Below are 25595 nucleotides of genomic sequence, written 5' to 3'. Positions count from 1 at the left end.
TTTTGGTTTGTTGTTTTGGTTTGTTTCAGACTCAGAAAATAAAGACTCGATCATCCCTCCACCCCCACCCCACAGAGTACCTTCTTTATACCAAGTTGTTTGTTTTTAGGGACCGAGCTACACCACCGGTGGGAATCCACCTTCCTCCTGCCTAACCACCTCTTTTCTGGCCTATCCGCAAGGCACAGTGATGGGCACTTTCTGACAACTTGAAGGGCGAAAAACAGAGGGAGGCATCTAGGCATCTAGAGATTTTCCGTATTTTGGCTGTAGAAGTTGCAACTGCTGGGTTTTACCTTCAGGGCAAGAAGCATTCCCGTCTGCTGCTGACTAAATGTTTGTATTCTCCTAAAATTCATCCACTGAAGCTCTAATTCCCAACAAGAGGGTGTTGTTGGCTTGTGGGAAGTAATTACGTTTAGATGAGGTCCTGAGGGTGGAGCCCCTGTGATGGGATTAGTGCCCTTATAAGAAGAGGAAAAGAGACCAGAGTCCTCCTCACTCCACTCCAAGGACACAGAGAGAGGACAGCTGTGTGCAAGCTGGGGAGAGAGTTCTAGGAATGCCACCTTGCGGGCACTCTGACTTTGGACTTCCCAGCCTCCAGAACTGTGACAAATGAATGTTTGTTGTTTAAGGCACTCGGTCCACGGTATTTTGTTACAACAGGCTGAGCTAAAAACACCATCTATTCATTCCTTCATTCTGTGAATATTTATGAAGTCTTTACTGTATGTAAAGTCCTAGTCTAAGTATTGAAGTTACAGTAGTGAACAAACTTACAAGGTCTCTGCTCTCAAGAAACTTACATTCTATTTTTGGGGAAGTTCAGATAAACCTGTAAATAACATAATTTCAGCTAGTGATAAATGCCATGAAATAAATAAAACAGAATAACTGCTGAAGGGCAGAAGATGGCTGATTTGGAAAGGTCAGACAGGAAAGTCTTCTCCCAGTAGAAAGGACTGCCAGATAAAATCCTGGATGCCCAGGTAATTGTGAATTTCAGATACACTATTACTTTTTTTTAAAGTAAAATTATGTCCCAAATAATGCACGGGACGTACTTACATTAAACATTATTATTTATCTGAAATTCAAATTTAACTGGGTATCCTGTATTTTTCTTTGTTTGTATCCTGTATTTTTCACCTACCAGTAGGTGACATCCCAGTGGTGAACAGAATGACCACAAGGAACTTGCTATGAAAGGTTCAAGGAAGAGTGACTCAGGGGGACGGATCCAGTGTAAATGTCAGAATAATCAGAGGGCGGGAGGTCCAAATGAGGTCGAATAAATAGGCAGGGGCCAGATCCTGCAGAATTCAGTAGGGATGGCTAGGAGTTTTGAGTTTCTCTCTCTAAGTATGATGATGCGCGACTGGAATTTTAAGAAGGGTGACGAGGTATGACTGATATTTGGCTTCTATATGGTCAGCCCCTTTTGGAAGGGTTACAGGACAACCTCAGGAGATAATTGAACTTAAGCTTGTGCTATTGACCTGGGAAGTGGGGGGTGGACCCACTAGGAGCTCGGGGCAGCGCGTGCCGGGCACCGAGGCAGCCGCTGGGGAGGAGCAGCTTGGCGGTTGCTAGGCAGCGAAAGGGGCGGGGGCTTCACGCAGGGTGACGGCTAAGCCACGGGGACGGGGGCGGAGTCAGGAGAGCGGCGGCGCGCGCAGCGCGTTCGCAGGAAGTCGCTCAGGGGAAGCAACGGGCGAGCGAGCGGAAGTGACGTCGCCCGCGCCCACGTGGTCAAGCGCGGTTCTTGAGGGTCGTTTACCGCAGGGCCTTGGAAGTTAGGAGCTCGTGTACTCGTCCAAGACCTGGCCTAGCGCTCCGGTTCCGGTCCCGTCGGCAAGATGGTGAAGCCCAAGTACAAAGGACGGAGCACCATCAACCCCTCCAAGGCCAGCACAAACCCTGGTACAGGCGGCGGGGCTCGCGGAGGGTGGAGCTTGGAGGAAGCTTGGTGGGGAGGGCTCGGAGGAGGTCGAGGGGGAAGGAGGGACACCCGGGCGGCGTTGCTTGGAGTGGCCTCGAGCCGAGCGGCTACTGGGGACTAGAAGGGAGAAGGTGGTTTTTTAATTCGGAGGCACTGAGGAGTGCTGACGTCTTGAACGCTTCTCAGGGCCAGGTGCCAGGCACCTTGTCTAACGTCGGGAAAAGCGAACACTTAGGCCTGGCATCCTTGGGGCGTTTCCAGTTGTGAGGTGCGGAGACTGGGAAGCTCTGCGTTGGAAGGGACAGTGATCTTGACCTCCTCTCGTGTTCCTGTGTATGTCAGCCCCTCCCGCAGCGTATTTCAGTCTTATATGATTACAGTTTTCCAGCTCAGGGAATTGTTAGCAGTAAATTAGGTAAAATCAGATTACAAGTAGGTCGACCCAGCTGGCGTTTCACACTTGACCACACTTGCCTGCCACTCTTGCTTGGACTATTTAAATGAGAAAGGGATCCTACGTTCGGCTCTTGGAGTCATCCCACCTGGTAAAGGGCACAGAAAACCCTACAGATAGATAACTAATGAACATTTCAATAAAGAGGTTTTTAGAGATGTTTATGAGTTTTGCTGAGTTTCCACCTGCAGGATGAACAAGATAGTCTTTGGGGGAGTCCTTTCTATTGGGTTTAGTTACTGGAACTTTGTTTTAAAATATGGTTTAAAGTTTTTGAGGACTTGAACAAATCCCATGGAATGTTTTCTCTGGATTGCTGATAAATTATTCAATTGGTGTAGACTGGAATCTTAGACCGAAAAGGGCCCTGAGAAGTTATGATATAGGTGAAGAGGTGGGGCCAAAATTGGGAAGTGGCTCATCACAGTTGGCACACTTGGTGAGCAGTAGAAGCACCAGTGCTGGGATTTCAGCCTGTTTTCTACTGTATCACTTCAGGGGTAGACAGCTGACTTGAAGATATCCCCAAAAGGAAAAGCTAGGCTAGTATCAGCATGCTTATTTGTCCTTCTCTTTATCTCCAAGATGTAAGGCAAAAATCCCTACTTAGCTGTTGATTAAACTAAAACATTAGGAAATTAAGAAACTGGTACATACGGAACACTTAAGTATCAAAATCGTGGTCTCGGTGGTGCCCTGCATGTAGCCGGCTCAGCTGAGACCCACAGTTAGAGCATAGATGGCGATCGAATGTTTTTGTTCTAATTCTCGCTCTGCCATTAGGTAGCTGTGTGATCGTGGGCAGGGTGCCTGGCGCCTGTGCCTCAGTTTCTTAGCTTGCAGAATGAGGATAATGTATCTCTCTTTATAGGATTATTCCATGGATTAAGTGAGGTGATGGCTGTAAATGTGGGTCCCACAGTGCCACAGTTAATACTCAAAATGATTAACTCTTACCAAACACAGTCATACCGAGGATCAAAGATTAGGTCAGCTTTGTCAGACCAGCTAGCATCCAGTGATAAGAATTCTGTTGGAATGATATAGGGAGAGAGTAGACATTTTGCAGCAAAGCGGCAGCGTGCCTACTTTGAGTGAATTAGTTGGTGTGTTTGAGGCAGCGACCATACTTAAACTTGGTGATCAAATAGTTTGCGGTCTACTTCTGTCTTTCCTAGATCGAGTGCAGGGAGCAGGAGGCCAAAACATGAGGGACCGGGCCACAATCCGGCGCCTGAATATGTACCGGCAAAAGGAGCGCAGGTGAGTATTCCACACTGCCATCCTCTCCTTTCCTTCGTGTCCTGGATTCCTAGCTCAGACCTAATCCCCACCCCCTCTTCCCCCAGATAGGAATAGCATATTTTCAAATATCGTCTTATGGGGGTGCTGTTAAGATAAATGGTGAATTTTCGGTTCAAGACATGGGTAGCAGGTGGTGAAATAGTGGTTGTGTCACAACACTGTACGACCAAAGGAGGTTTCATTCCTCAACGGCCTCAGCCTCCACGGATAGTGCATTAAATCTCTAGTTAAATATCCCTCAAGTAGAAATCTGGTTTTCTTTAACAAAGCATATAGGACTGTAGTTAATGAGAGCAGCCAGAAAACTTGTTTTTTTAATGCAAAAATTTAGATCACAACATTGTGGCACTTGGAAACTCATCACAACTCTAAGTTCTGCTGAGGCAGCCTCTACCATGGGGACTTGCTGAGCCTGGCATTTTGCTAGCTGGTCTTAATTTGTTTGGTAATTAGATTCTTCATCCGTTCTGAAAGATGTGTCTAAAACACAAACGTCAATGAACTTAATCTGCCTTAGTCACCTACTCTTCTGTTTATTTTAGAATTTTGAGTTCCAGCATAAATCACCCTCTACTTAAAATTCATTTAAACCAGTCTTCAAATAATTACCCAAAAAACTCAAGTATGTGGTTTTTTTTTTAAAGACAAACAATAAACAGATTTTTAAACATCAGCATTATTTGTTATTCATCCAGCAGAAATCATTACGTGCTCTGTTGCAAGAGGTTAAATGACTTTTGAACAATCTGTTTCAAATGTAGAAGTACTTCTTGTTTACTGAAATCTGTGTTTCATGATCATTTAAAACCAAAAAAAGAAAAAAGTTCCTTTTGATGGAAAGGGTGTTCTGGAAACCAAGCTTTGCTCTTGCCTTTCTTCTGTCATCAACCAGAATCTGTTACTTCCTCAATTTAGGAACAGTCGTGGCAAAGTGATTAAGCCTCTGCAGTATCAGTCCACGGTGGCTTCTGGCACGGTGGCGAGAGTGGAACCAAATATTAAGTGGTTTGGTGAGTATTGGCCTCTGTCACTTGTGCTCTATTGAACATGTGCTGTATGGGAAAAGGTAGGCTTAAAAGGTGTCTAAAGGGCAGAAGTTTGGGGGTGAGTCAAACTGTCAAGGATTATATGAGAAAGGGCTGAGAAGTGCCCGTGGTGGGAAGAGTACTGAGAAAAGTAGTAGTAGTGGTGGATCCCATAAATAGGTTGTTTTTTGTAGAGCGCTCATCATTGTTGATTATAAGTGAACCCTTTAAAACAGATGAACCCATCCTTTACATGTTAGTGACCAGCCTTCCCAGACCAGAGAACTCTCATCTCTGCCTTTCTGGTGGCCTGGAGAGCGTGGCTGTTTGAGAGTGGCCTTGCAGATAGGTTGGTAGCTTTAACTCGAAATGTAAGTCCATTCACTGGCCATTCCTTTGAAACGTTTCTTAATGGGGATTTGGACTGACAGTGGAAGGATCTCTTTTTGGTCTTTCCCAAGAATAACAGAATGGGATCAGGGCTTCTTTCTGGGAAACTCCACCCACACCTCAGTCTGGGCTTTCCCTTAGTCCCTGCGAGGTGCGTGGGCCAGTCAGATGGTCAGACCCCATCATTGGCCCAGTGCTTGACCTCTGTGGTTGGTGGCAGATGGCAGCTACCTTTCAGTGCGTCTTACATCTGTTGACAGGATACCCTCTAGGAAGCTGCAACTCAGGAAAGTGTCAAAACTTTTTAGAGAGATGTTTAGCATGGTGGCTGTATATGGTGACTAGATCTAGGTTCAGACTATCTGAATGTGAATCCTAGTTCTGCCATTTCTGTGACGGGGCAAGTTACTACATCTCTCTGTTCACTGGTTTCCTGTCTGTAAAATGAGGATAAAAACAGTCTGCATCTTGGAACACTGCTGTGGGGATTACGTGGGCGAGCCGGTGAGCGGTGCTCAGGGCCGTGCACAGCAGGCCGTGAGCTCTGTGTCATCGGTGCAGGCATCGTAGCCCTCACCACCTTGGGTTCTGCATTTGTGCTCTGGCGTGCTGTTCCGTTGCCTATGTGTTTCGGGCCCCCTCGCTTACAAAGTGTTCTCCAGCTAGTGTTACGTGCTTTATTTGGTTTCCTTTGCGTGGATTTATTGGCTAATTTAATAGTCCTTTCAAACCCTTATAACCGTAAAAAGCAGAAGCTGCAACCTGGGTTCTGGGCTTCAGGATTCTCTCCGTAGACTGATAGATCAGCTCTGGTTGGCTCCGGATTTCTTTGACAGATGTAGCAGGAAGTGTCGGACATTTGTCAAATCTCCATTCCATTCAGTGATGTTGATTTTTCGGTTTCATCCAGTCAGGAAATTGAGCTTGGAAAACTCTTGAAACCCTTTGTGTGTCTGGGTTGGTGGATTAGTTCATAGTCTATGAGTGCAGGAGAGGCAGTTTTTTTGTTTTTATTTTTCCCCCCTCTTTTAAGTTTGAAAACGGATACATGGGATGGGCGTAGCAGGTGTTTGGGTGAAGCCAGGGTAATTCGGAGTTTTGCTTTTCCCTATGCCATTGGGAAGAAGGATACAGAAGCAAAAAGGAGTTCTTCATTAAAAAGCAACATTCTTCTGTAAAACAGGAAACACACGTGTGATTAAACAGTCATCATTACAAAAATTTCAAGAGGAAATGGGCACAGTTCTGAAGGACCCATACAAAGTTGTCATGAAGCAAAGCAAGTTGCCCATGTCTCTTCTCCATGATCGGATCCAGCCTCATGTAAGTTGGAGGATATCCCTGGCAATGGAATTTCTTAGGCACAGTTGATGCCAGTCCCTTTGTACCATCTTTGTCTTTTGTTCTTCCATAGAGAAGAGTGGCTTTGATGCAGTCCTGATAAGCTTTCCCCTCTCTCGGGGTCTCGCCTTAGTAGGAACCACATCGTGTCAGGAAGGTGTGGTACCTTGTGGATTAGGGCCTTGGGAGGCAGGCCTGACTTAGTCTTTGCTCTCCTCTGACCTAGAGCCTTCATCGGTTTCTCCGTGAGCCTTCACTTCCATGGTTGTAGAATCAGGAAAACCCGCCTCCTTGGGTGATCCGATGCAGATGAGGCATTTGGCATATAATGAGCACATAGCACACTGCCCGATAGCTAAAGAGACTGTGGCTATTACTAACACTAGTTGTACGGTTGTTTTTGGTTAGGCAAACTAGTTTAAGTGGTGACTCCAGCAGACTTCAGGGACATGTAGGGTGGGGATTGGGTTGGTAGGAGGGAGGCCTTTGGTGCTGTGTACTTTCAGCTTCTGTGAGACCCTTGGAAGTCTTTCCAGCGAAGGAAAGGGTGCTGGTCAGATTGGTTCTTAATGATCGGTGGAGTTGAAGGACAGTAAGGACTGAATCCAGCTTGAAGTGGAATGAGTTTCACACAGAACCAAAGAAATGCCCTAATGTTTGCACGTTTTTACTCGTATTGAATAATAGTTCCCAGAAATGTAGCCAGTGTATAAGCCTCGGTTCCAATGTAAGGAGGGGAAGGAAACACTGACATGCATACATGGATTAAACAGTTCAAAGAAAATTGTTTACTCGCAGAACAAAATAAAAACCAAGGCCTGGTTATTGCCTCAGGTTTTGTCAATTATGCTTTGTTTTATGACAGACGAGAAGAATGGCGCCTATTAGAGGAATGACTGTTTTCTTTCAGGGAAACACATGAGTGTAATTCACGAACCACAGACAAGTTGCTCATTTCCCTTGTTCTCTTTTGTCTGTTCTCCCTAAAGCCATCTTTTAACAAACTATTGAATCCTGTTTATGAGAAGAACTGAGAGGTTTTTTATTATGGATTTATTGCTTTGTTGCCCATCCCGGTCGTTCAGTGCTTCTAAAATTCAGACGTCAGTCGCTGGTCCGGAGGCCATGGGGTCCACAGCTGCAGCGCTCAGCTGGGGTTTTGGTGCAGCTAGGTGCTCAGGGTAAGGGAGGAGCTTTGTGCTTTGGCCTTGAAAAACCTTCCCTGTTTATTTTAGTGCGGTATCTACTACTGGTTATAAAACTTAATTCTCAGATGGCCACACAGTGCAGGCTAATCAGATACGCTTTAACTTTTAGCCCCGTGCACATTACATTCACTGATTCTGTAGCAATACAGCAAAAATACTGTAACTGATTTGATTTGCGTCCTTTATTGCCCTACTACCTCTAACTGCGTGGCGCTTGTCAGTGTATAGCTTTCCACGCACACATCCTTGTGTCTACTGTGCTCTGTGTGCTCTATAGGTGACTTGTGAGATTTCCAAGGATAACTGTGATCACAGTTTTCACGGCGACGTTAGTATCTAGTTCCAGTGTGAAACCCAACCTTCTGGTTGGGGATGTTCCCTTGTGGGAGGGTAGCAGGTAAAACTGAACTAAGAGATGGGTCAGAGAATCTGAAAAGGCGACTGTAGTGGGATGCCTTGGTGGCTCAGTGGTTAAGCGTCTGCCTTCGGCTCAGGTCATGATCCCAGGGTCCTGGGATCGAGTTCCATATTGGGCTCCCAGCTCAGCGGGGAGCCTGCCTCTCTCTCTTCCTGCTTCTCTCCCTGCTTGTGCTCACTCGCTCTTTCTCTCTCTCTGACAAATAAATAAATAAGATCTTTTTAGAAAATTTAAAAAGAAAAAGTGATCATAGCTTAAGGATCTGGGAATTGGAGGGGGTAGGATCGAGGTCAGAAGCCACAGGGGAGACTTCGTCATCCACATTTAGTAACTGGTGCTTACTGAGGGGCAGAGGCTTTTTTTTTTTTTTTTTTTTTTTGAGGGTATTCTCTGCCGGCTGTTAACATTCTGTTACGTGATAGATCCTAACTCAAACTTTGACTTTTATCCTGCTTCAAAAATTCCTATGCCCATAACTCCTTTACAGACACAGCAAGTTCTAGTTAGTATCAGGTTCCTTTTATCACATCTGAACTATTATTTTGGACTCTTGCTAGATGTTTTTCATCTGAAGACTTTCCATGTGCATTTAATAAAAACGTTACCTAAATTAGGGAAAATGTTATCTGAAACTAAAATGCATCTTACAAAACAAGCAATTCCTTTTAGCCATGAAAGAAATTAACTTCCAAGAAAAAGTTGGCATTTACAGTTGGTTTAAAAAAACACACAAATTTGAGTATGATTGTCCTTGACAAAATCTGTGAGTTTGGCGAATTTTATGCACTTGTCTGGAAGCTCAAAAAAAAAAAAGTCAGAAAAGATAAGTTAATGTTCATCATTGTAGCCTTAATTACATTTGACTGCAGTTTATGATAAATGAAATAAAGCAGAGTTTTTGGCAAGTCTTACACAACTGTTCATACTTGCTTTGACTATTTATATTACTTTGTATTAGTCCAAGGAGTCTTCCAGAATTTCAGAATGGAGGAACAAGTGCTTTTGCGATTTCAGGCTGATTTGAAACCAGGCTGCATCCATGTTGTAGTTTTTGGTGTGGGTTGAGCTTTGGAAAGATAAAAGAGGAAAACCTTTCCCGGGTTGGTTTTTAACTTTTGCTTTTGCTCAGTGCCTTCCTTACCTTTTGAATAATTCTCTTTTCTCTTTAGAACTCAAAGGTGCACATTCTTGATACTGAAAGCTTTGAAACTACATTTGGCCCGAAGTCACAGAGGAAGCGACCAAACTTACTTGCTAGTGATATGCAGTCTCTTCTAGAAAATGCAGCATTGTCCACTGAGAGCTACGACCAGGGCAAGGATCGTGACTTGGTCACTGAAGACACTGGTGTCAGGTACAGTTTGAACATTCATACCACTCTCATTTGCTCTTCTGCAACAAAACATTGTCTTTACCTTTATTTTACCTACATAATGCTGAGTTAAAGCTCAGTGCTTTAACTCCTTTTTTTTTTTTTTTTTTTAAGATTTTATTTATTTGACAGAGCATACAAAGCAGGGGGACTGGCAGGGAGAGAAGAGGAAGCCGGCCTCCCTGCTGAGCAGGGAGCCCAACACAGGGGTTGATCCCAGGACCCTGGCATCATGATCTGAGCCAAAGGCAGACACTTGACTGAGCCACTCAGGTGCCCTGGTGCTTTAACTCCTAGATGGAGAGTGTTCTTCCCTTTGACTAGAAAAGTTTGTGAAGCTGGGGCCAGACTGAAAATAATTTGAGGTGGCTGTTTTTTTCTAGGTCTCTTCTTTCATTCCCAAAATAAAGATAAACTTTTTTCTTCGTTGTAACAGCAGTGAAGTCTAGGATAGACAATTTAGAATATAGGGTTAAATTAGAAATGCAGCACAAAGAAACCAAGAGCTCATAATCTCAGCGACCATGTTATTAACTTGTTAAAATTGTGAATGTCAAGGCTTCCTTAAACAGAGACTCTAGACCATGGGGATTCACGGATGGCCTTTGAGTTTCCTGTGACCCTGTGAAGAGAACATGGAAAGTGTATGTACATGCATAAAGGTGCCGCTGTTTTGTCGGTCTTATATTTGTTTTGGGGAGAGGGAGGAAAAGGATCAATAGCTTTGTCATATTCTCATAGGGGTTCATACCCAAAAGAAGGTCAAGAATCAGTCACTATTACATATATTATTCTAGATCTTTTTTACATTCCATGTTCATTTATAAATATCTTAAGATTGTATTTTAAGATTTTTTAAAAATTTATTTATTTGACAGAGATCACAAGTAGGCAGAGGCAGGCAGAGAGAGAGGAGGAAGCAGGCTCCCCGCTGAGCAGAGAGCCCGATGCGGGGCTCGATCCCAGGACCCCGGGATCATGACCCAAGCCTAAGGCAGAGGCCCTGAGCCACCCAGATGCCCCTTAAGACTGTATTTTAACTTGCCCTTTATATTTTTAAAATATTTTATTTTAGTTTTTTAAAAATTTTGTTTATTTGAGAGAGAGAGGGTGAGAATGTGAGAGAGAGAGAGAGAGATAGAGATCATGAGCCCGGGGGGCCAGGTAGAGGGAGAAGCAGACTCCCCACAGAGCAGGGAGTCCAGTGCGGGACTCAGTCCCAGGACCCTAGGATGGTGATCTGAGCTGAAGGTATACGCTTAATGACTGAGCCACCCAGGCGCCCTTACATTTTATTTTAGATAAATATTTAGAAAAAACTTTTTTTTAAATTATTAACAATAGATTTCCATGTCAGTACTTAATCGACAGTCCTGCTGTAGAACATCTCTTTTCTTCCTTTGTTCATTTGTTTTGTTTCTTAAAATCCACACATGAGTGGCATCCTGTGTTATTTGTCTTTCTCTGAATGACTGATCTCATGTGGCATTTTACTCTAGCTCCAGCCATGCTGTTGCAAATGTTGCACTGGTGGCTCAGTGATGTTCCGTCGTGTGTGTATATCGCAACTTCTTTATCCATTCATCCATTGATGGCTGCTTGGGCATCCACCTGGCTATTGGCTACTGTCAGTAATGCTGCTGTAAACATAGAGTTGCCTATATCTTTCCAAAATTGGTGCATTTAGGGGCGCCTGGGTGGCTCAGTGGGGTTAAAGCCTCTGCCTTCGACTCAGGTCATGATCCTGGGGTCCTGGGATCGAGCCCCGCATCAGGCTCTCTGCTCCGCAGGGAGCCTGCTTCCTCCTCTCTCTCTCTCTGCCTGCCTCTCTGCCTACTTGTGATCTCTGTCTGTCAAATAAATAAATAAATAAATCTTTAAAAAAAAAAAATTGGTGCTTTTTGTGTTCTTTGGGTTATACCCAGGAGTGTAATTACTGGATCACGTGGTAGTCCTATTTTTAACTTTTTTATTATTATTTTTATTAGCATATAATGTATTATTTGTGCCAGGGGCTCAGGTCTGTGATTCGTCAGTCTTAGACATTTCACAGCATTCCTATTTTTAACTTTTGAGGACCTTCTGTCCTGGTTTGCATTCCCACCAGTGGTACATGAGGGTTCTCCTTTCTCCACGTTCTCGCCAACACCTGCTGTTTTCTTGAATCGTTTTTTTTTTTTATTATTTTTTTAAAGATTTTATTTATTAATTTGACAGAGATCACAAGTAGCCAGAGAGGCAGGCAGAGAGAGAGGGGGAAGCAGGCTCCCTGCTGAGCAGAGAGCCGGATGTGGGGCTCGATCCCAGGACCCTGGGATCATGACCTGAGCCGAAGGCAGAGGCTTTACCCACTGAGCCACCCAGGTGCCCCTTGAGTCACTGTTTTTAAGTTAAGTATTTCACTGTGGTGAACTGCACAAAGGCTATACCAGTTCAGTCCCTTGGAAGCCTGCACTGCAGTGGCACTGGGCACATCCATGTGGGTATGAGCCGTCACAGCTCCGTGTCTGCTTCCAGAACTATTCCATGTCATCCTGAACCGAGAGTCTTCACCCCGTAGATAGTAACTTCCTAGCGCTTGGCCGCTGCCCTTCTGCGGTCTGTCTCTTAGCAGTTTGACTGCTCTGCTGAAAGGTACTCGGTCCTACATGCAGTCCTGCAGTCTCTGTCCTTTCATGACCAGAATGTCGCTGGGGCCATCCAGGTTGTGGCCCGTGTCAGTCCTGTGTTCTTCTTTGTTGCTGAGTCACAGTCCGTTGTGTATACCGCACATTTTTAACCCATCCCTCCACTGATGGGCATTTGGCTTTTTCAGTGAAATTTGCTTTTGCCCCACCTCCAAGTAGTTCTGATGCCCTTTTCCTGCGGAGCATCGTCATCTCCTCCCTAAACATCCTTTTTGTAGGGTTCACTTGCTCACCTGGAGTGTTTTCTTATTTAGAAGTGAAGCCCAAGAAGAGATCTATAAGAAGGGACAGTCCAAAAGAATATGGGGTGAGCTCTACAAGGTAAGACTTTCAGTTCCTTCTTGTTGCAAGCTTCCTTTGGCTTTCATTATCTTATTTGAGAAAACTGATCTTGATATATGGAAGCTCTCACAAATAAAGCACAAACTCTGCTGTTCATTCCATCCTTATTCCCCTCCAAAACCAGGACAGATGTGGCTAAGCACATGCTACCATTGTTCTGGATAACTGTGCTTTTTTAAAAAAATAATAATAAAAGCTACGTTCCATAGACTTTGGATTTATCGTACATGGTTAGAGCTGCGTGGGGGGGGGTTAAGTTACTTAGCCTTGTCATTTATAGATGAGAACACCTGTCTAGAAAGGTTGAGTACCTTACCCAGCTCACCCCACTGGTTCGTGGAGGAGCCTTCGTGTGTCCCGAGTCCTGGTTCAGCTGGCTAAGTTTGATGTCCGAGTACTCGAGATAATTCTTGGTCACTAAAAGCTTTCCAGCACAATCTCATAATCTGACAGTAACCTAACAGGAAAGTATACCCTGAAGGTAAACTAAATGTTCTAGTTTTTTGTAGAATACACAAAACCTGTGACAGTAGAAACTTGTAGAAGTTTAAGAAGTAAGTGACTTCATTCAGTAATGAACAGTAGTTGTGAAGTAGTATGGGTTACATCTAAATTAGTTTTCCTCTTTGAAATTTGATAAGTTTCTCCTACTCACAGGATGGAAAAAGTTCCAATCACTAGGCACTGAGATTGGCCACAACCTACCCGTGTTTTGAAGTTCTCACTGTTTTATTTTTCCCAGGTTCCTTTAAATGTCCTCCGTCTCCCACTTCTCATCTGTACTAAAACAAATCCTTTTCGCCTCTTTGAATCGCAGGTGATAGATTCTTCAGATGTTGTAGTTCAAGTTCTTGACGCTAGAGATCCGATGGGTACCCGTTCCCCTCACATTGAGACTTACTTGAAGAAGGAAAAACCCTGGAAACACCTAATTTTTGTTCTTAACAAATGTGACCTTGTTCCAACCTGGGCGACAGTAAGTACAGCTGCTTATCCAGAACAGACTTGCAGATGGAGGCCAAGCTCTCTGTCAATAAAGATGTTTCACTTCAAATGAGATCTGAGACCTTAAAGTTCTGGACTTTTTGACCTAGTAGTCGTGGAAGCTTTCTCACTGGAAGCAAAACGAAAATGTGCTTCACCGACCGTGGGCGGAGTTAATGTTTTACCCGCTGATGGTTGGCGAAGGGACGGCTGCGGGACCCACAGGATGGGCGATATGGCCCCTTCGGGAGGAGAAGCTGCTGCAGCTGCTGGCCTGTTCCTCATTCTGTTATATTAGTTGCGTTCAGTCTCGATGAAGGCGTTTTTGTAATTGTTCCATGTTTGTGAGACAAAAGAAAAAGGATTACTTGTCATTCTTTAAAAAAAATATATTTTAAAGAATTTTAGCTAAGGTTTTCCTTAGACAGCTCTGTATGTAAAAAATAGTGTGTAACTTAAGCTTTGAGTTTTCTTGGCTTATGAATAAACAAGTGTCTTGTTTTCGCCTTTTAGAAACGTTGGGTGGCTGTCCTCTCCCAGGATTACCCGACCCTTGCCTTCCACGCAAGTCTTACCAACCCCTTTGGCAAAGGAGCCTTTATTCAGCTTCTCCGGCAGTTTGGAAAGGTACTGGTACCTGACCTGCCTCTCCTGGAGTGTGTAGCTGTGGGTCCGTGGGAGACTTTCTCTTGCCAGTTGTGTTAGATTACACACCTCAGTTCCACCATCTTGGTAATAATAAGTGTGTGTCTGAGAGACGTAAAAACTTCTAGAGCCTTGGGGTTATAAGGGATTGTGGAAAGTGTCTTCCAGCTCAGCCATAGTCCCTACCTTTTACAAACATTGCTTTCCTTCCTGCAGTATCCCTGGCTCCTGATGGTCCGTCCTCTGCTTGAGAACGGCCCCTCCCCCACACCCCTGTGTTCCCCATCCTGCTTTGCAAGGCCTGCAGTGCCTCCTCTGCCCTCAGGCCTGTGCAGTTTCTGAGCCCCACCCCCCCGGGCCCCCTGCTGATCCCTGGTCTGATGTCACTTTCTTTGGGAAGCCCTGCGACCAGGTCGCCCTCGCAGATGTTCTTGGAGCTTCACATTCTGTACCTGTAGCTAGGTGTTGGCGTGTCTCATTCATTCTGCCTGGCTTCAGACAAAGGACACACATCCTCTGCCCCACACTTCCCGGTTCCTGGAAGCAGACACTTCCAGCTCGTGGCTGTTAGTTACTTCCCTTATTTTCTTCCATATTTTTAGTACCTGCTTTTGATTCTATTTCTGATCTCCCCTACCCCACGCCCTCCCACTCCCCAGCACCTGCCATTTTGGACACTTGCTAAGTCTGTGCTGTGGAAAATGTGTATTAAGTTTCTTACAGCTGTCCTCTCCCCACACGTACTCCCCTCCCTCTGTTCTCGCTCTGTTGTTATATGTCATCTGGCTAGATGATAATTTCCTTCAGTGTGTACATTATTTTGACCTAGAACATCAGTCACAGCTCACCCACATGGTGCTGTGATTGTAATTCCTTTCTAATAGAACCTTCTGTCCTCTCTGGTGTTAATTAGCTCCTTGTCCTTTGTCACTAACATGTCACCAAATCCGCTGGCAGAGTGGGAGCTTCGAGAGTGTTGGGGACCCTACCTTCCAGTCGGGACTGGCTGCCCCCCGGGCTGGCTGCAGAGTTGTCCTCCTGGGATGTCCTTCTGAGCATTCCTGTGGCTCTCTCCTGGGTTGGATACCTTGTTCATTGGGATCAAGGGATCCAACAGGGGATCTTCTTTCTTGGTTTTTCTTCTAACCTGGTTTACTTTTTCCTTTTAATGGAACATATTTTCTAAAAGCTTCTTAAGAAGCTGAGCTTAGAAGGGTACCTTTTTTGAGACCTTGTGTTTTGAAAATACCTTTATTCTGTCTTCACACTGTTCTCCCCGGAATGCTGAGAGCACCACTGTGTTATCTTCTGGTGGCTTCTGGCGTGTTGTAGAGAAATCTGAGGCCGTTCTGATGCCCAGTCTGTTGTGGCTGGGATCTCCTAAAAAAATTCCCGTTTTAAAGTTTCATAGTGAAGTGGTTTTAGGTGAGTCAGTGTCAGTGAGTTAGGCACTGGACAGAACTTTGTCTGATGTTGTCCTGTATTATTTCTTAGAGATCGCCCACCCTCTACCCCATCACCTCTTCTTGTTCAGGAAATTGGTTTTATCTCCTGGTTTAATTTTTGAATTTTCTTTGCTTTACTTTGGTGCCTTTGTGATGTTTTGCTATATATCATGGGAAGTTTCTCTGACTTGATCATTTAGTTGTTCTTTAGTAACATTTATTTTGCCTCTCACTTTTAAGCATTGGCCTGCCTCTATTCTTGTGTCACAGATGAACTTTCATCTGTTTCTGAGAAGGGCAATGATATTGTATTTTGAAATTTTCCTTTCTTCCTGCATTGACTCTATTTCCTGCCAGTTTTTTTGTGTTTTTTTCTGTCTTTTGTACTAGTCACAGTTTAAATTTCTGATTATTTTTTACTTTTTGTTTGTATGTAAGGGTGAGCCACTAAAAACCCAATGGAAGTTTTATTTGTTTGGGGTTTGGGGGATGACTATTGAATAATAGACTTCACTGTAGGGTAACTAGGCAGAAACCCAGTATTTTGTTGGAGGGCACCCTCGGTGTCAGTGTCTGTAGGTCTTTACTCCTGGATCTGAGAGTTTCTCCGTAAAGGAGTGTTCCAGTCTCGAGCTCAGGGATATATAAGCTTGACTGCCGGGGTTTTGGGAACTCAGCGGGAGGAAGGACATCGATATTTAGATTTTCAGGTAATCACACTGGGAATGCTTGCCTTTAGCTGCTGTTATCCCTAAACATAGGTTCCCATCTAAAAATGAAAGATATTTTCAGAGATGCATGCAGGGTTTCCAAAAAAATCCATATCTGGAAAGGCAGTGGGGCAGAGAAGCTGGGTGCCTGTGCTGGGGGGGGGAGAGGTAGAGCGGTGTCCCTGCTCCGCGGACTTCTTGCTGGTCTTGATTTCAGAGCCCCTGAGCTGTAGCTGTCTTGCCAGTTCCTGAGGGCATTTGTGATTCTTTGGCAATATTTTTGCTGGGTTTTTAGTTTTCCTACCTTAGCTTTCAATTTTGTAGTGGGCCAAGTTAGATACTACTTTCTAGCCGCTAGTATTTTGCTAACATTGTCTGTTTGTTTTTATTGTCTCATTTCCAGTTTATTCTTTGGTTTTATATGCCTGGTTCCGTGGGTTCCCATGTATTCATTCTCACTGCTGTCCTCGTAGTGGAGTCTGCGGAGGGAGTGAGGCCAGTGTGGACATTCAGTCCGCCATCTTTAATCGGAAGCCCTCAGCCGGTTGCAGACTTCTTGTTGAGCTCTGGTCTCCTTGAGACTCTTATTCAATGGTCTGACTTCTGCGGTTGCTTTTTCTTTCTTCTGTCATTTGTATTTGGCAATGAAAATGCAAAATGTATTGTGCAGAGAAAAGGAGGGATGGGTCTTGGGATTGCCAGTTGGTGTTATCTGTGGATGGTGTTAAACTGATGACTAACAAGTTCTTTCTTCCTTTGATTTTCGACCTACATATTTTTAACCTTAAAACCTTGAAGAACAATAGCACATTGACGACTGAGGAAATGAGTCACATCTGATTGATTCATAAGTGTGTGTATGTGCAGCCCACTCAGATGACACAGTTGGTGTGTGTCTAGGCTTTAGATCAAGTTCTAGTGACACTTTTGCCCTGTGTTCTTTGTTTTATGAGCAAAGTAACACAACCTATGTTTCCCGGGGGATGTTCATGACCGTGTATATGTGGTGTGTGTTCTCTTTAACAGCTGCACACTGACAAGAAGCAGATCAGTGTCGGGTTCATTGGCTATCCAAATGTTGGCAAGAGCTCTGTGATAAACACATTGCGCTCCAAGAAAGTTTGCAACGTGGCCCCCATTGCAGGTGAAACAAAGGTATGTCTGGCTCAAGAGGGCCTTATTTATGTCTCTATATTTTATTTTTACAGAGGGTGGTTATTTAGGTCATGGAGATATCTATCTACTTCTCTTGAATGAAAGCCACCATTGAGAGTTTAGTCTCTATGTGATGGTTTGGAGTGTACCAGAGTTGTTTCTACCCATTTGGGTAAGACCGAGAGTACTTTGTATGGCACTGTGTGCCTTTGGTATGATCAAGGAGATGCCATTCATTTTAAGTCTGTTTTATTGTTTTATTATTTTTTATTTTTTAAAGAATTTATTTATTAATTTGACAGAGATCACAAGTAGGCAGAGAGGCAGGCAGAGAGAGAGGGGGAAGCAGGCTCCCCGCAGAGCAGAGAGCCTAATGCAGGGCTCGATCCCAGGACCCTGAGATCATGACCTGAGCTGAAGGTAGAGGCTTTAACCCACTGAGCCACCTAGGCGCCCCTTTAAGTCTGTTTTAAATTGTTACTCCAGCCTTTCTTTGGCAAACAAAACTAACCCAAGAATATTGGTGCCTGGGTTATGAAAGAAAACTCAGTGTTACAGTAGATTCTGGCAGCTGGGGACAGACCCTTAAGCACAGAGTGTTTGGGGAGCAGCTTGAGTTCTGCTCAAAGGAAGAGGAGTCAGACAGTATTAATCTTCGAAGAGTAGTTTGAAAAATTAGGGAAAGGTTGACTCGGTATGATCGGCTTTACTTTTAGACTCTTTGCCGGTGGAAACGGTAGTTGATACTTTGTGGAAGTGCCTCATGAGTGGCCCAAATAGAGGAGAGCCTTTGTAGCTTTGTGAGATCAGACTGAGGGTTTGACCCAGGGGTCTCTGGCTTTCTGCCTTCAGGTCTGGCAGTACATCACCTTGATGCGTCGGATATTCCTTATCGACTGTCCAGGTGTGGTTTACCCCTCCGAAGACTCGGAGACAGACATTGTGCTGAAAGGAGTGGTGAGTACTTTTAGTCCCGACAGGCTCTTTGTTTGCTCTTTGTGGGGAGCAGTCTGGGGCTGCGGGGGGACCTTGGATACCTTTGCGTTTCACTCACTGGGGAGGCTGTTCGGGGTCCGCCCATCTGAACAGACTTCAGGAACACGACGCTCAGCAGGGCGGCCTCTCCATTCCGCTGTAGCCTGCTTGGGGAGTCTGGAGCCGGGGCAGATCTGCTCAATGTCATCCCACAAGAGTTTGTAGTTTCCACGCGGGATCTGGAGGGAAGCAGGGCCTGTTTACGTTTAGTGATCATTCATCTTCGAGGGTTTATGGGCTGAGTCATTTTGGAACACAAGCGTTTCCTCACTTGTTTCTGAATATGACCAAAACCTTTAAATGGCTTCACTTAACCTTAGCCAGGGCTGCTGGCCATACATCCTGAGCACATTCCTCCCCTCTCTCCTTAAACTATCGAATTCTCCCTGTGTCCTGGCATTGGCAGGCTTTTCGCCGTTTCTGCGAGTGAGTAGCACGAGACGCTCCAACTTGAACTGCTTGCAGAACCACACAGTTAGTGTGTGGTGAGCAGGGGTCAGCGCCGAGTCCTAGGCTCTGTGGTGGTGGCCGGCGTGCAGGGACCTTCCAGCTGACCGCGGCTGGCCACCTCGGAGACGGGCCCTGCCAGGCTCCACTTGCACAACGGTTGTTGAAATCTGTTTTCAGATATTGTTACAAATGTGAACTTCACTGCTTCCATATAAAGTCTATAAGGCAGGAATTTTCCTGTTAACATCTAGGTTCAAGTTGAAAAAATAAAGACTCCCGAAGACCACATCAGTGCTGTACTTGAACGAGCAAAGCCAGAATACATCAGCAAAACCTACAAGATTGATTCTTGGGAGAATGCTGAGGACTTTCTTGAGAAGCTGGCGTTCCGGACTGGGAAGTTACTGAAGGTGAGCGAGGGTCTGTGCAAATGCAGACCAGGACACGTGGCAGGGTGGGGAGGTCGGTTGGGGGAGGTGCGGGGGCTAATGAGCTTTCTTTTATTTTGTGGTTTGGTTTGGTTTTGTTTTGGGGGTTTTTTTTGTTTTAAAGATGTTATTTTTAAATGGGCCTTCTTTTATTTTTTTGTTTTGTTTTTTATTTTTTGTTTTTTTTTTTTGTTTTAGAGATTTTACTTTTAAGTAATCCACCCAGCATGGGACTTAAGCTCACAAGCCTGAGACCAGGAGTCTCATGCTCCACCGACTGAGCCAGCCAGGCTCTGCTGGACTTTTTTTGTCGTGAACAGTACGGAACTTGGCAAGCAGATGGTGATGAATAACTGGGGCGGCTGCAGTGCCTCCACGCTGGGAAATGGATTTGTTCTTGAATTTAACCGGCAGTCTTCCTGTGACATTTCAGGGTGGAGAGCCGGACTTGCAGACTGTGGGCAAGATGGTTCTCAATGACTGGCAGAGGGGTCGGATTCCTTTCTTTGTCAAGCCGCCTAATGCAGAGCCCCCTGCGGCCTCCCAGGTAAGAGACCAGGGTGGGCCTGCCTTCTGGAAAGTGTGATTACTGACCTAGGCGTAGTGCCTTTGATTGCCTTCCTTTATGAAGCACCTGTTTTCTTTGGGGCATTTCCCTCTACTGTCTCCCATCCCATAGAGCTGTTGTTATGACCTTCTTGGGGTGGGGGTGGCATTTGGAAACTAGAAAGTAGATTTGTGATAGAAGACCAAGTCTGAATACCAGTCTTTAGGGCCTAGAACAAAGAGGGCTCTGCCTGTAAGTGCTTTTCCGATCCTGTGTATTTCCTTATTCATGAGGAGCAGAGGCATTTCCAGGATTGGCTTTACATTTATCTGTTAGTCCCAGCCATGTGCCTGGCACAGGGAATGTAGGAATAAATAACACAGCCCTTGCCCTCAGGAAGCTCGTGATCGGGTGGGAAAGGAGAGTGGTACAGTTTGTAGCCAGGGAAAGAAGCCTTAGATTTCGGGCTTCTGGGCTGGATTGAGAAGCTTCCCTTCTGTTGCCTTTCCTTCCCCCTGGCAGTGGACTGCCGCAAGGCTCCAGCTGTGGCCTTTTGCTTTTCTATTTCTAGGCTCTTTTTCAGAGCTCTGCTAAGCCTTTGGAAGAGGTGGCTTTAGTTTTGCTTCCGTGCTGGTGCTTTCGGTTTCGTGTCGTCCTGGTTCCCTCTTACTTGAACTCTGTTCCCAGAGTTTCAACTATCAGCTAGAAACTTCCGGTTGAATATATTCTCCAGCATTTCAGAATTGACGTACCTGAAGTATATGTTAACTTTTCTCCCTCTCCCAGCTGAGCCCCCAGAACAGCCAAAAAAGCCAAAACCCAGTCCTCTCCCATCTTCCTGGTGTGTTAAGTCGTTGGCTGGTTGAGTCGTTCCGGCAGCACCAGCGTACGGAGGACGTCCTCTGTGCTCCGTACTCCGCTGGGCGCTGGCGGTGTTACAGCAGAGCAGACGGGTCCCCGCCTCATGCCCTTCCATATCTCTGGGCACTCTGATACCCATACCAGCTCTGCAGCTCTCTGACTCCAGTTGAATATCTAGTAATTCAGTTCAGTTCTGATACTTGCTCTAAGAGTTAGCCCAGACCTACAGGTTAAAGGTTTAGTCCCACAAAACGGCCCCCCCTTCAGAGGCCAGCTGCAGGTGGGGTTCTCAGGCTGCCCACGCTTCTGCCCAGCCAGCTACAAATTCAGAGCTTCTCAGGCTTGACGATTTGCTGAAACGACGCCTAGAACTCAGAAAAGTGGTTTATGATGGCCGCCTTGTCGTAGAGGATATAGCTCAGGAACAGCCAAATGGAAGAGATGCCTAGGGCCAGGTGTTGGGTTGTGGGTGGCATAGAGTTCCTGTGCCCTTTCTGGGCCTGGTGCGTTCCTGGCACATCAGTACATTCGACCCAGAAGCTCCCCAGACCTTACCCTTCAGGGCTTCCCACGGACGTTCCATTATATTGGCCATCGGTGATCAAACTCCTGTCTCTCGCTCTCTCTTCAGGTGCTTGGGCCTTTTGGTGACCAGCCCCCATTCTGAAGAGAGGCCCCCCCTCCCGTGAGCATGTCATCAGCATAAACTCCTGGGTGGTGGAAAGGGGCTTGTTAGGAAGAATGGCAGGCACCCTTTTTTTACTCAGGATACTAAGGGGTTTAGAGCTCTTGTGCCAAAACCAAACATACATTCTGATACTATAGGCAAACAGACAGTAAACAGATAAATAGAAAAATGTCAGGAAGCACTGCTTACTGTGAGGAAGACAAAACCAGGATCAGGGCATGGGAGACAGAGGAGTGTTCTTGTACGTGGGATGGGCGAGGGTGGCCTCTGAGGAATGGCGTTTTGGTAGAGACCTTAATGGTGTGAGGCAGGAGCGGAGTAGCTGTCTTCTTGGGAGAGGGGACTGGCCGAAGGCAGGGCCTGCCTGCTGTGATCCACGTGCCGAGAGGAAGTCATGGGGCCGGACCGCAGCAGCACAAGGCACAAGGGACTCGCGGTGGGGGGGGGTCGTGGTAGGAAGGAGGTGTGGCAGGGTCTCTTGTCACCCTATGTGCACATCATAGGGTTATCTTGAGCGCTTCCTCCGTGTCTGGTCATTGAGTTTTAGATCATTATTTCCCCCAGTCTGCGATTTTCTTCTTTTTTTTCTCTTGGTAGTGGCCGAAACTCGTTCAGAATCTAAAAGCTAAAAACTTAGCTTTGGGAACAGGTATAAAAATGTACCTACAAATTTTGTATACAATTTCCTGAATGTTCTGGATTCCTGACTTATTGAGCACTTGGTGTGCGACCACTCTTGCCTTCGGAAAATCCCTGAAGGTTCGTGAATCTCCGTTGCAAGGATAAAATAATACCACAAAGGCGAGGCACCAGGATAAATCCTGCCACACACTTCTTTGCTGTTACCTCAGAGAGGCAGCTTATTTCCCTGTCCCCCAACTCGCCTCCTCATGGCCTCCCGTCACAAGCTTCCCTTCTCTTGGTCATCACACCTTTCCTCCGGGGGCTTCTCCTGCGTCCCACCGCTTAGCAGTCTGCTTTCTGTCCGGGGCACTTGTGTGTGCTCGCCTTGGGTGTGCCTGTCTCCACAGCCCCAGTCCTTCCCCTCCTCAGGGAGGGTGGAGGGAGGCAGACACTCTGCTGGGCATGGCGGATGGTCTGAGTGGTTCGATACTCACAGTGGGCTCATCCTTTGGAACCGCAGCTGAAGGCCTTGGAGCCGAGTCGCGGCTTCTGGGTGTAATGGAGCTTGGCCTGCGGTAGATGAACGACGGGATTCCAGTGGGCGGGTTTTCAGTTCTTTCCCTTAGTGCCGAGAAGGGGACTGCCTCCTTCGGGAGCAGGCTCTCAGTTCGGAAATGGTTTTTATTTTCTGATCCCATTTCTCTCCCTCACCTGTCCCCCTTTTTGGTCTGAATAGCTCCCGTCCTCCCCATCTTTGGAAGTTGCCACAGAAGCAATCCAGAAGGACGCTGAAGAGGAAGTTACCGCAACTCTAGGGGAAGCCTCAGAGCCTGTCACTGAGAAGGAAAACGAGAACAGTCACTGTGACACGGACTCAGAAATGCAGCAGATTCTGGCACGGGTTCGGCAGAATTTCGGCAAAATCAATGTCGTGCCTCAGTTTTCCGGGGATGACCTGGTCCCTTTGGAGATGTCCGATATCGATGAAGAGCTTGAGAGCTTTTCCGGAGAGGAGGAGGAGGAGGAGGAGGAGGAGGAGGAACAGGAGCAACTGGAGCAACTGGAAGACGAGGAAGAGGAGTCTTGCCCGGAGTCCCAGGGAGAACATGTGGGAAACGACACCAAGGCCGTTATTAGAGCTCTGGATGAAAAGATTGCTAAATATCAGAAATTTTTAAACAAAGCCAAAGCTAAGAAGTTTTCAGCAGTCAGGTCGTATCCTCGTCTTCTCACAAATTGTAGTTTGCTCGTTCCTTTCTAAGACACTTGCCACGAGGACTGGAGCAGTATTTTTATGGGAGGTGGAAAGGAGTGCCATTTTTTAAAAAAGTGGTCTGTCCTTTTATGAGAGGGAGCTCCCTGAATTATGAGTGGCTTAGGTCCGCCTCTGCCCAAGGCCCAGGGAGCTGCTGGAACTGTGGGGCTTCACCTCCTGCTGGTGGGCTGCAGTGGCAACTGCGGGAAGGAGGGTGGCTTTCTGCAGTCTTCAGGGTGGTCCCTGCCCCCGGGTTGGCACGTGATCGGGCAGCTGTGTTACTTGGCTTTTCTGTTGCAGAATATCCAAGGGACTAAGTGAAAAGGTTTTTGCAAATTCTGAAGAACAAAGAGCAGCCGAAGAGGTTGCAGAAGACACAGGTAAAGTTAAATTCATCAAACCGCTTGGGTGCGGTGTGCACCCTTAGAACCGTGGGACGTGTGACTTTCATCTCTACGCTGGGGGATTGTGCTGTTCCCCGCACGGTGCTTGTCATTATGGGCAGGTGACCCTGTTCTGTATACTGTTTGTTGTATAGCTTGGGTTATTCGCTTTTCATTCTGCACATTTCGTGGGATTAATTCAGGAGACTTCCTGTAAAAAGAGACCATTAGTAACCTTATAGTCTAGGGGTGAGTCAGCCAGATTTTTTTTTGTGGGAGGCGGGATGGGTCAGGTATCTGTTCTTTACTGCATTGGACTCACAGCTTCTACATGAAAATGTGTTTCCGTGGCATGAATGCAAACCCTGGTACGGCCTGGAAGGGTCCCCCTGACTTGGCGCCCTCCCGGCCTCATCCCACTTTTCCCCTGCACCGTGCCCGTCACACTCCATGCACACTGGCCTTCTTTCTCCAACACAGTCAAGCTCATTCTCATGTTAGCATTCACAGACAGAGTTTGGAATAGAAAATTCCTGATTCTTTTCTGTATGTTTGTGTGTTATGTTTCCAGCACCTACCAAAAAGGGAAAGAAAAGGAAGGCACAGAGGGAAGAGGACCGTTCAAATAAGACTCGCAGAATGCTTACATCTAAGGAAGTACGTGGTTTTGGTCTTAAATGTCACCCAGGAAGTAAAGAGGAACAATCCATTTCCTGAGACATGCTTTCCAGAACTGCTGGTCTGGAGTTGAATTCTCAGAACCCCAGTCCTAAGTGACGTAGTTGTGATTAGTTCAATGGGATTAAGAGTTGGCCTAGCGGATGAAGGTCCTTGAGTTCTTGATCACTGTCCTCAGACAGGTGGGCTCCCCTCTAGAAGGGTCCGCTGGTTTTCTGTGGTGAGCAGAGCTGTTTCGGCAGACGGATTCCTGCCCCCAGCTCTGTTACTGGGCTCATCAGAGCTGGGGTGGCCCCCCCCGGGGAATGAAGAGCTTCTTACTAGAAGTGTTCACCCTTAGAGGACCACTTGTCAGGAGTGCGGTAGAAAAGATTCCAGCATGGTGGATGGTTGGACCAAATGACCGTCTAGAACATGGCACGGTCACGAGTTACTGTGCAAGAGCACACTTGGGTCTGTGAGGGGAGCCCTTCCTTGTTACTAGCACTGCTTCTAGTACTTGGGGGAGCAGCATAGGAAGGGAGCGCAGAGAAACAGAGGGGCTCTTCTGGGACTTTGCTATGATTGACTGGGGTGTTTTTTTTTGTTTGTTTGTTTTTGGTCATTTTGTTTTTTTTCTTTCTTGCCATTGTTTATAGCGGAGGCGAGCGGCGCGGCAGCAGCAGTCCAGGAAAGTTGGTGTACGCTACTATGAAACACACAACGTGAAAAATAGGAACAGGAACAAAAAGAAGACCAATGACTCAGACGGACAGAAACACAAACACAAAAAATTCAAACATAAGCAGTAACATTTTAAAAGTTTATTAAATTATACAAAAATATGCAATTAGAAACTGTGTTCTTCTCTTCATGCCCAGTTGGCATTTCTAAGGCCCTGATGTATTCTGAGGTTTGACAGTTGAAACCCTTCACCAGTGCTGTTAAAAGAAAGTCCCTGCAACCCCAAGGCTTTAGGTGATGGGGTCCAGGGGCACTTCTGACACCTCCACGAGCCCTCTTAGTTCCTCCAGAGCGTTAACGTGGCATGCAGGTCTCTGACAGAAACAGGGATGAGGTCTACAGCATGGAAAAGGTGGTATTTCTGTCATACTGGCAATTAGTTTGAAACAGAAGTGTGAAAACAAAATCTCAAGGATGTAGTGTACATGGCCCAGGCTTTAAAATAGGAGGGGAAAATGCCACTCAAGCTGTCCCGGAGTCGTGGTGAGGACATAGGT

The 25595-nt window shown here is 46.0% G+C and overlaps 1 protein-coding gene across 2 annotated transcripts; it reads left to right on the top strand.

Annotated features, from left to right (window-relative positions):
• Positions 1-1737: 1737 nt before the first annotated feature.
• On the top strand, positions 1738-25206 carry LOC111143349 (G protein nucleolar 2). 2 transcript variants are annotated; one of them, XM_022497030.1, is made up of 16 exons: positions 1738-1926; positions 3578-3662; positions 4620-4714; positions 6303-6442; positions 9256-9440; positions 12400-12466; positions 13305-13463; positions 13985-14098; positions 17298-17426; positions 18279-18383; positions 19163-19321; positions 19773-19886; positions 22796-23271; positions 23615-23694; positions 24269-24354; positions 25014-25206. In XM_022497030.1, the coding sequence occupies exons 1-16, from the start codon at positions 1863-1865 to the stop codon at positions 25164-25166; spliced, it is 2211 nt and encodes a 736-aa protein (XP_022352738.1). In that variant the 5' UTR covers positions 1738-1862; the 3' UTR covers positions 25167-25206. The 2 variants fall into 2 exon arrangements, with proteins under 2 accessions (XP_022352738.1, XP_022352739.1); XM_022497031.1 differs by lacking the exons at positions 1738-1926; positions 3578-3662; positions 4620-4714; positions 9256-9440 and having other exon boundaries at positions 6349-6442.
• Positions 25207-25595: the final 389 nt, after the last annotated feature.

Source organism: Enhydra lutris, unplaced genomic scaffold (assembly GCF_002288905.1).
Source record: "Enhydra lutris kenyoni isolate GAN:26980312 unplaced genomic scaffold, ASM228890v2 scaffoldscaffold9, whole genome shotgun sequence".
Lineage (NCBI taxonomy): Eukaryota > Metazoa > Chordata > Mammalia > Carnivora > Mustelidae > Enhydra > Enhydra lutris.
The sequence above is the reverse complement of the archived record's forward strand: the minus strand, read 5'-3'. Positions and strand labels throughout refer to the sequence as shown.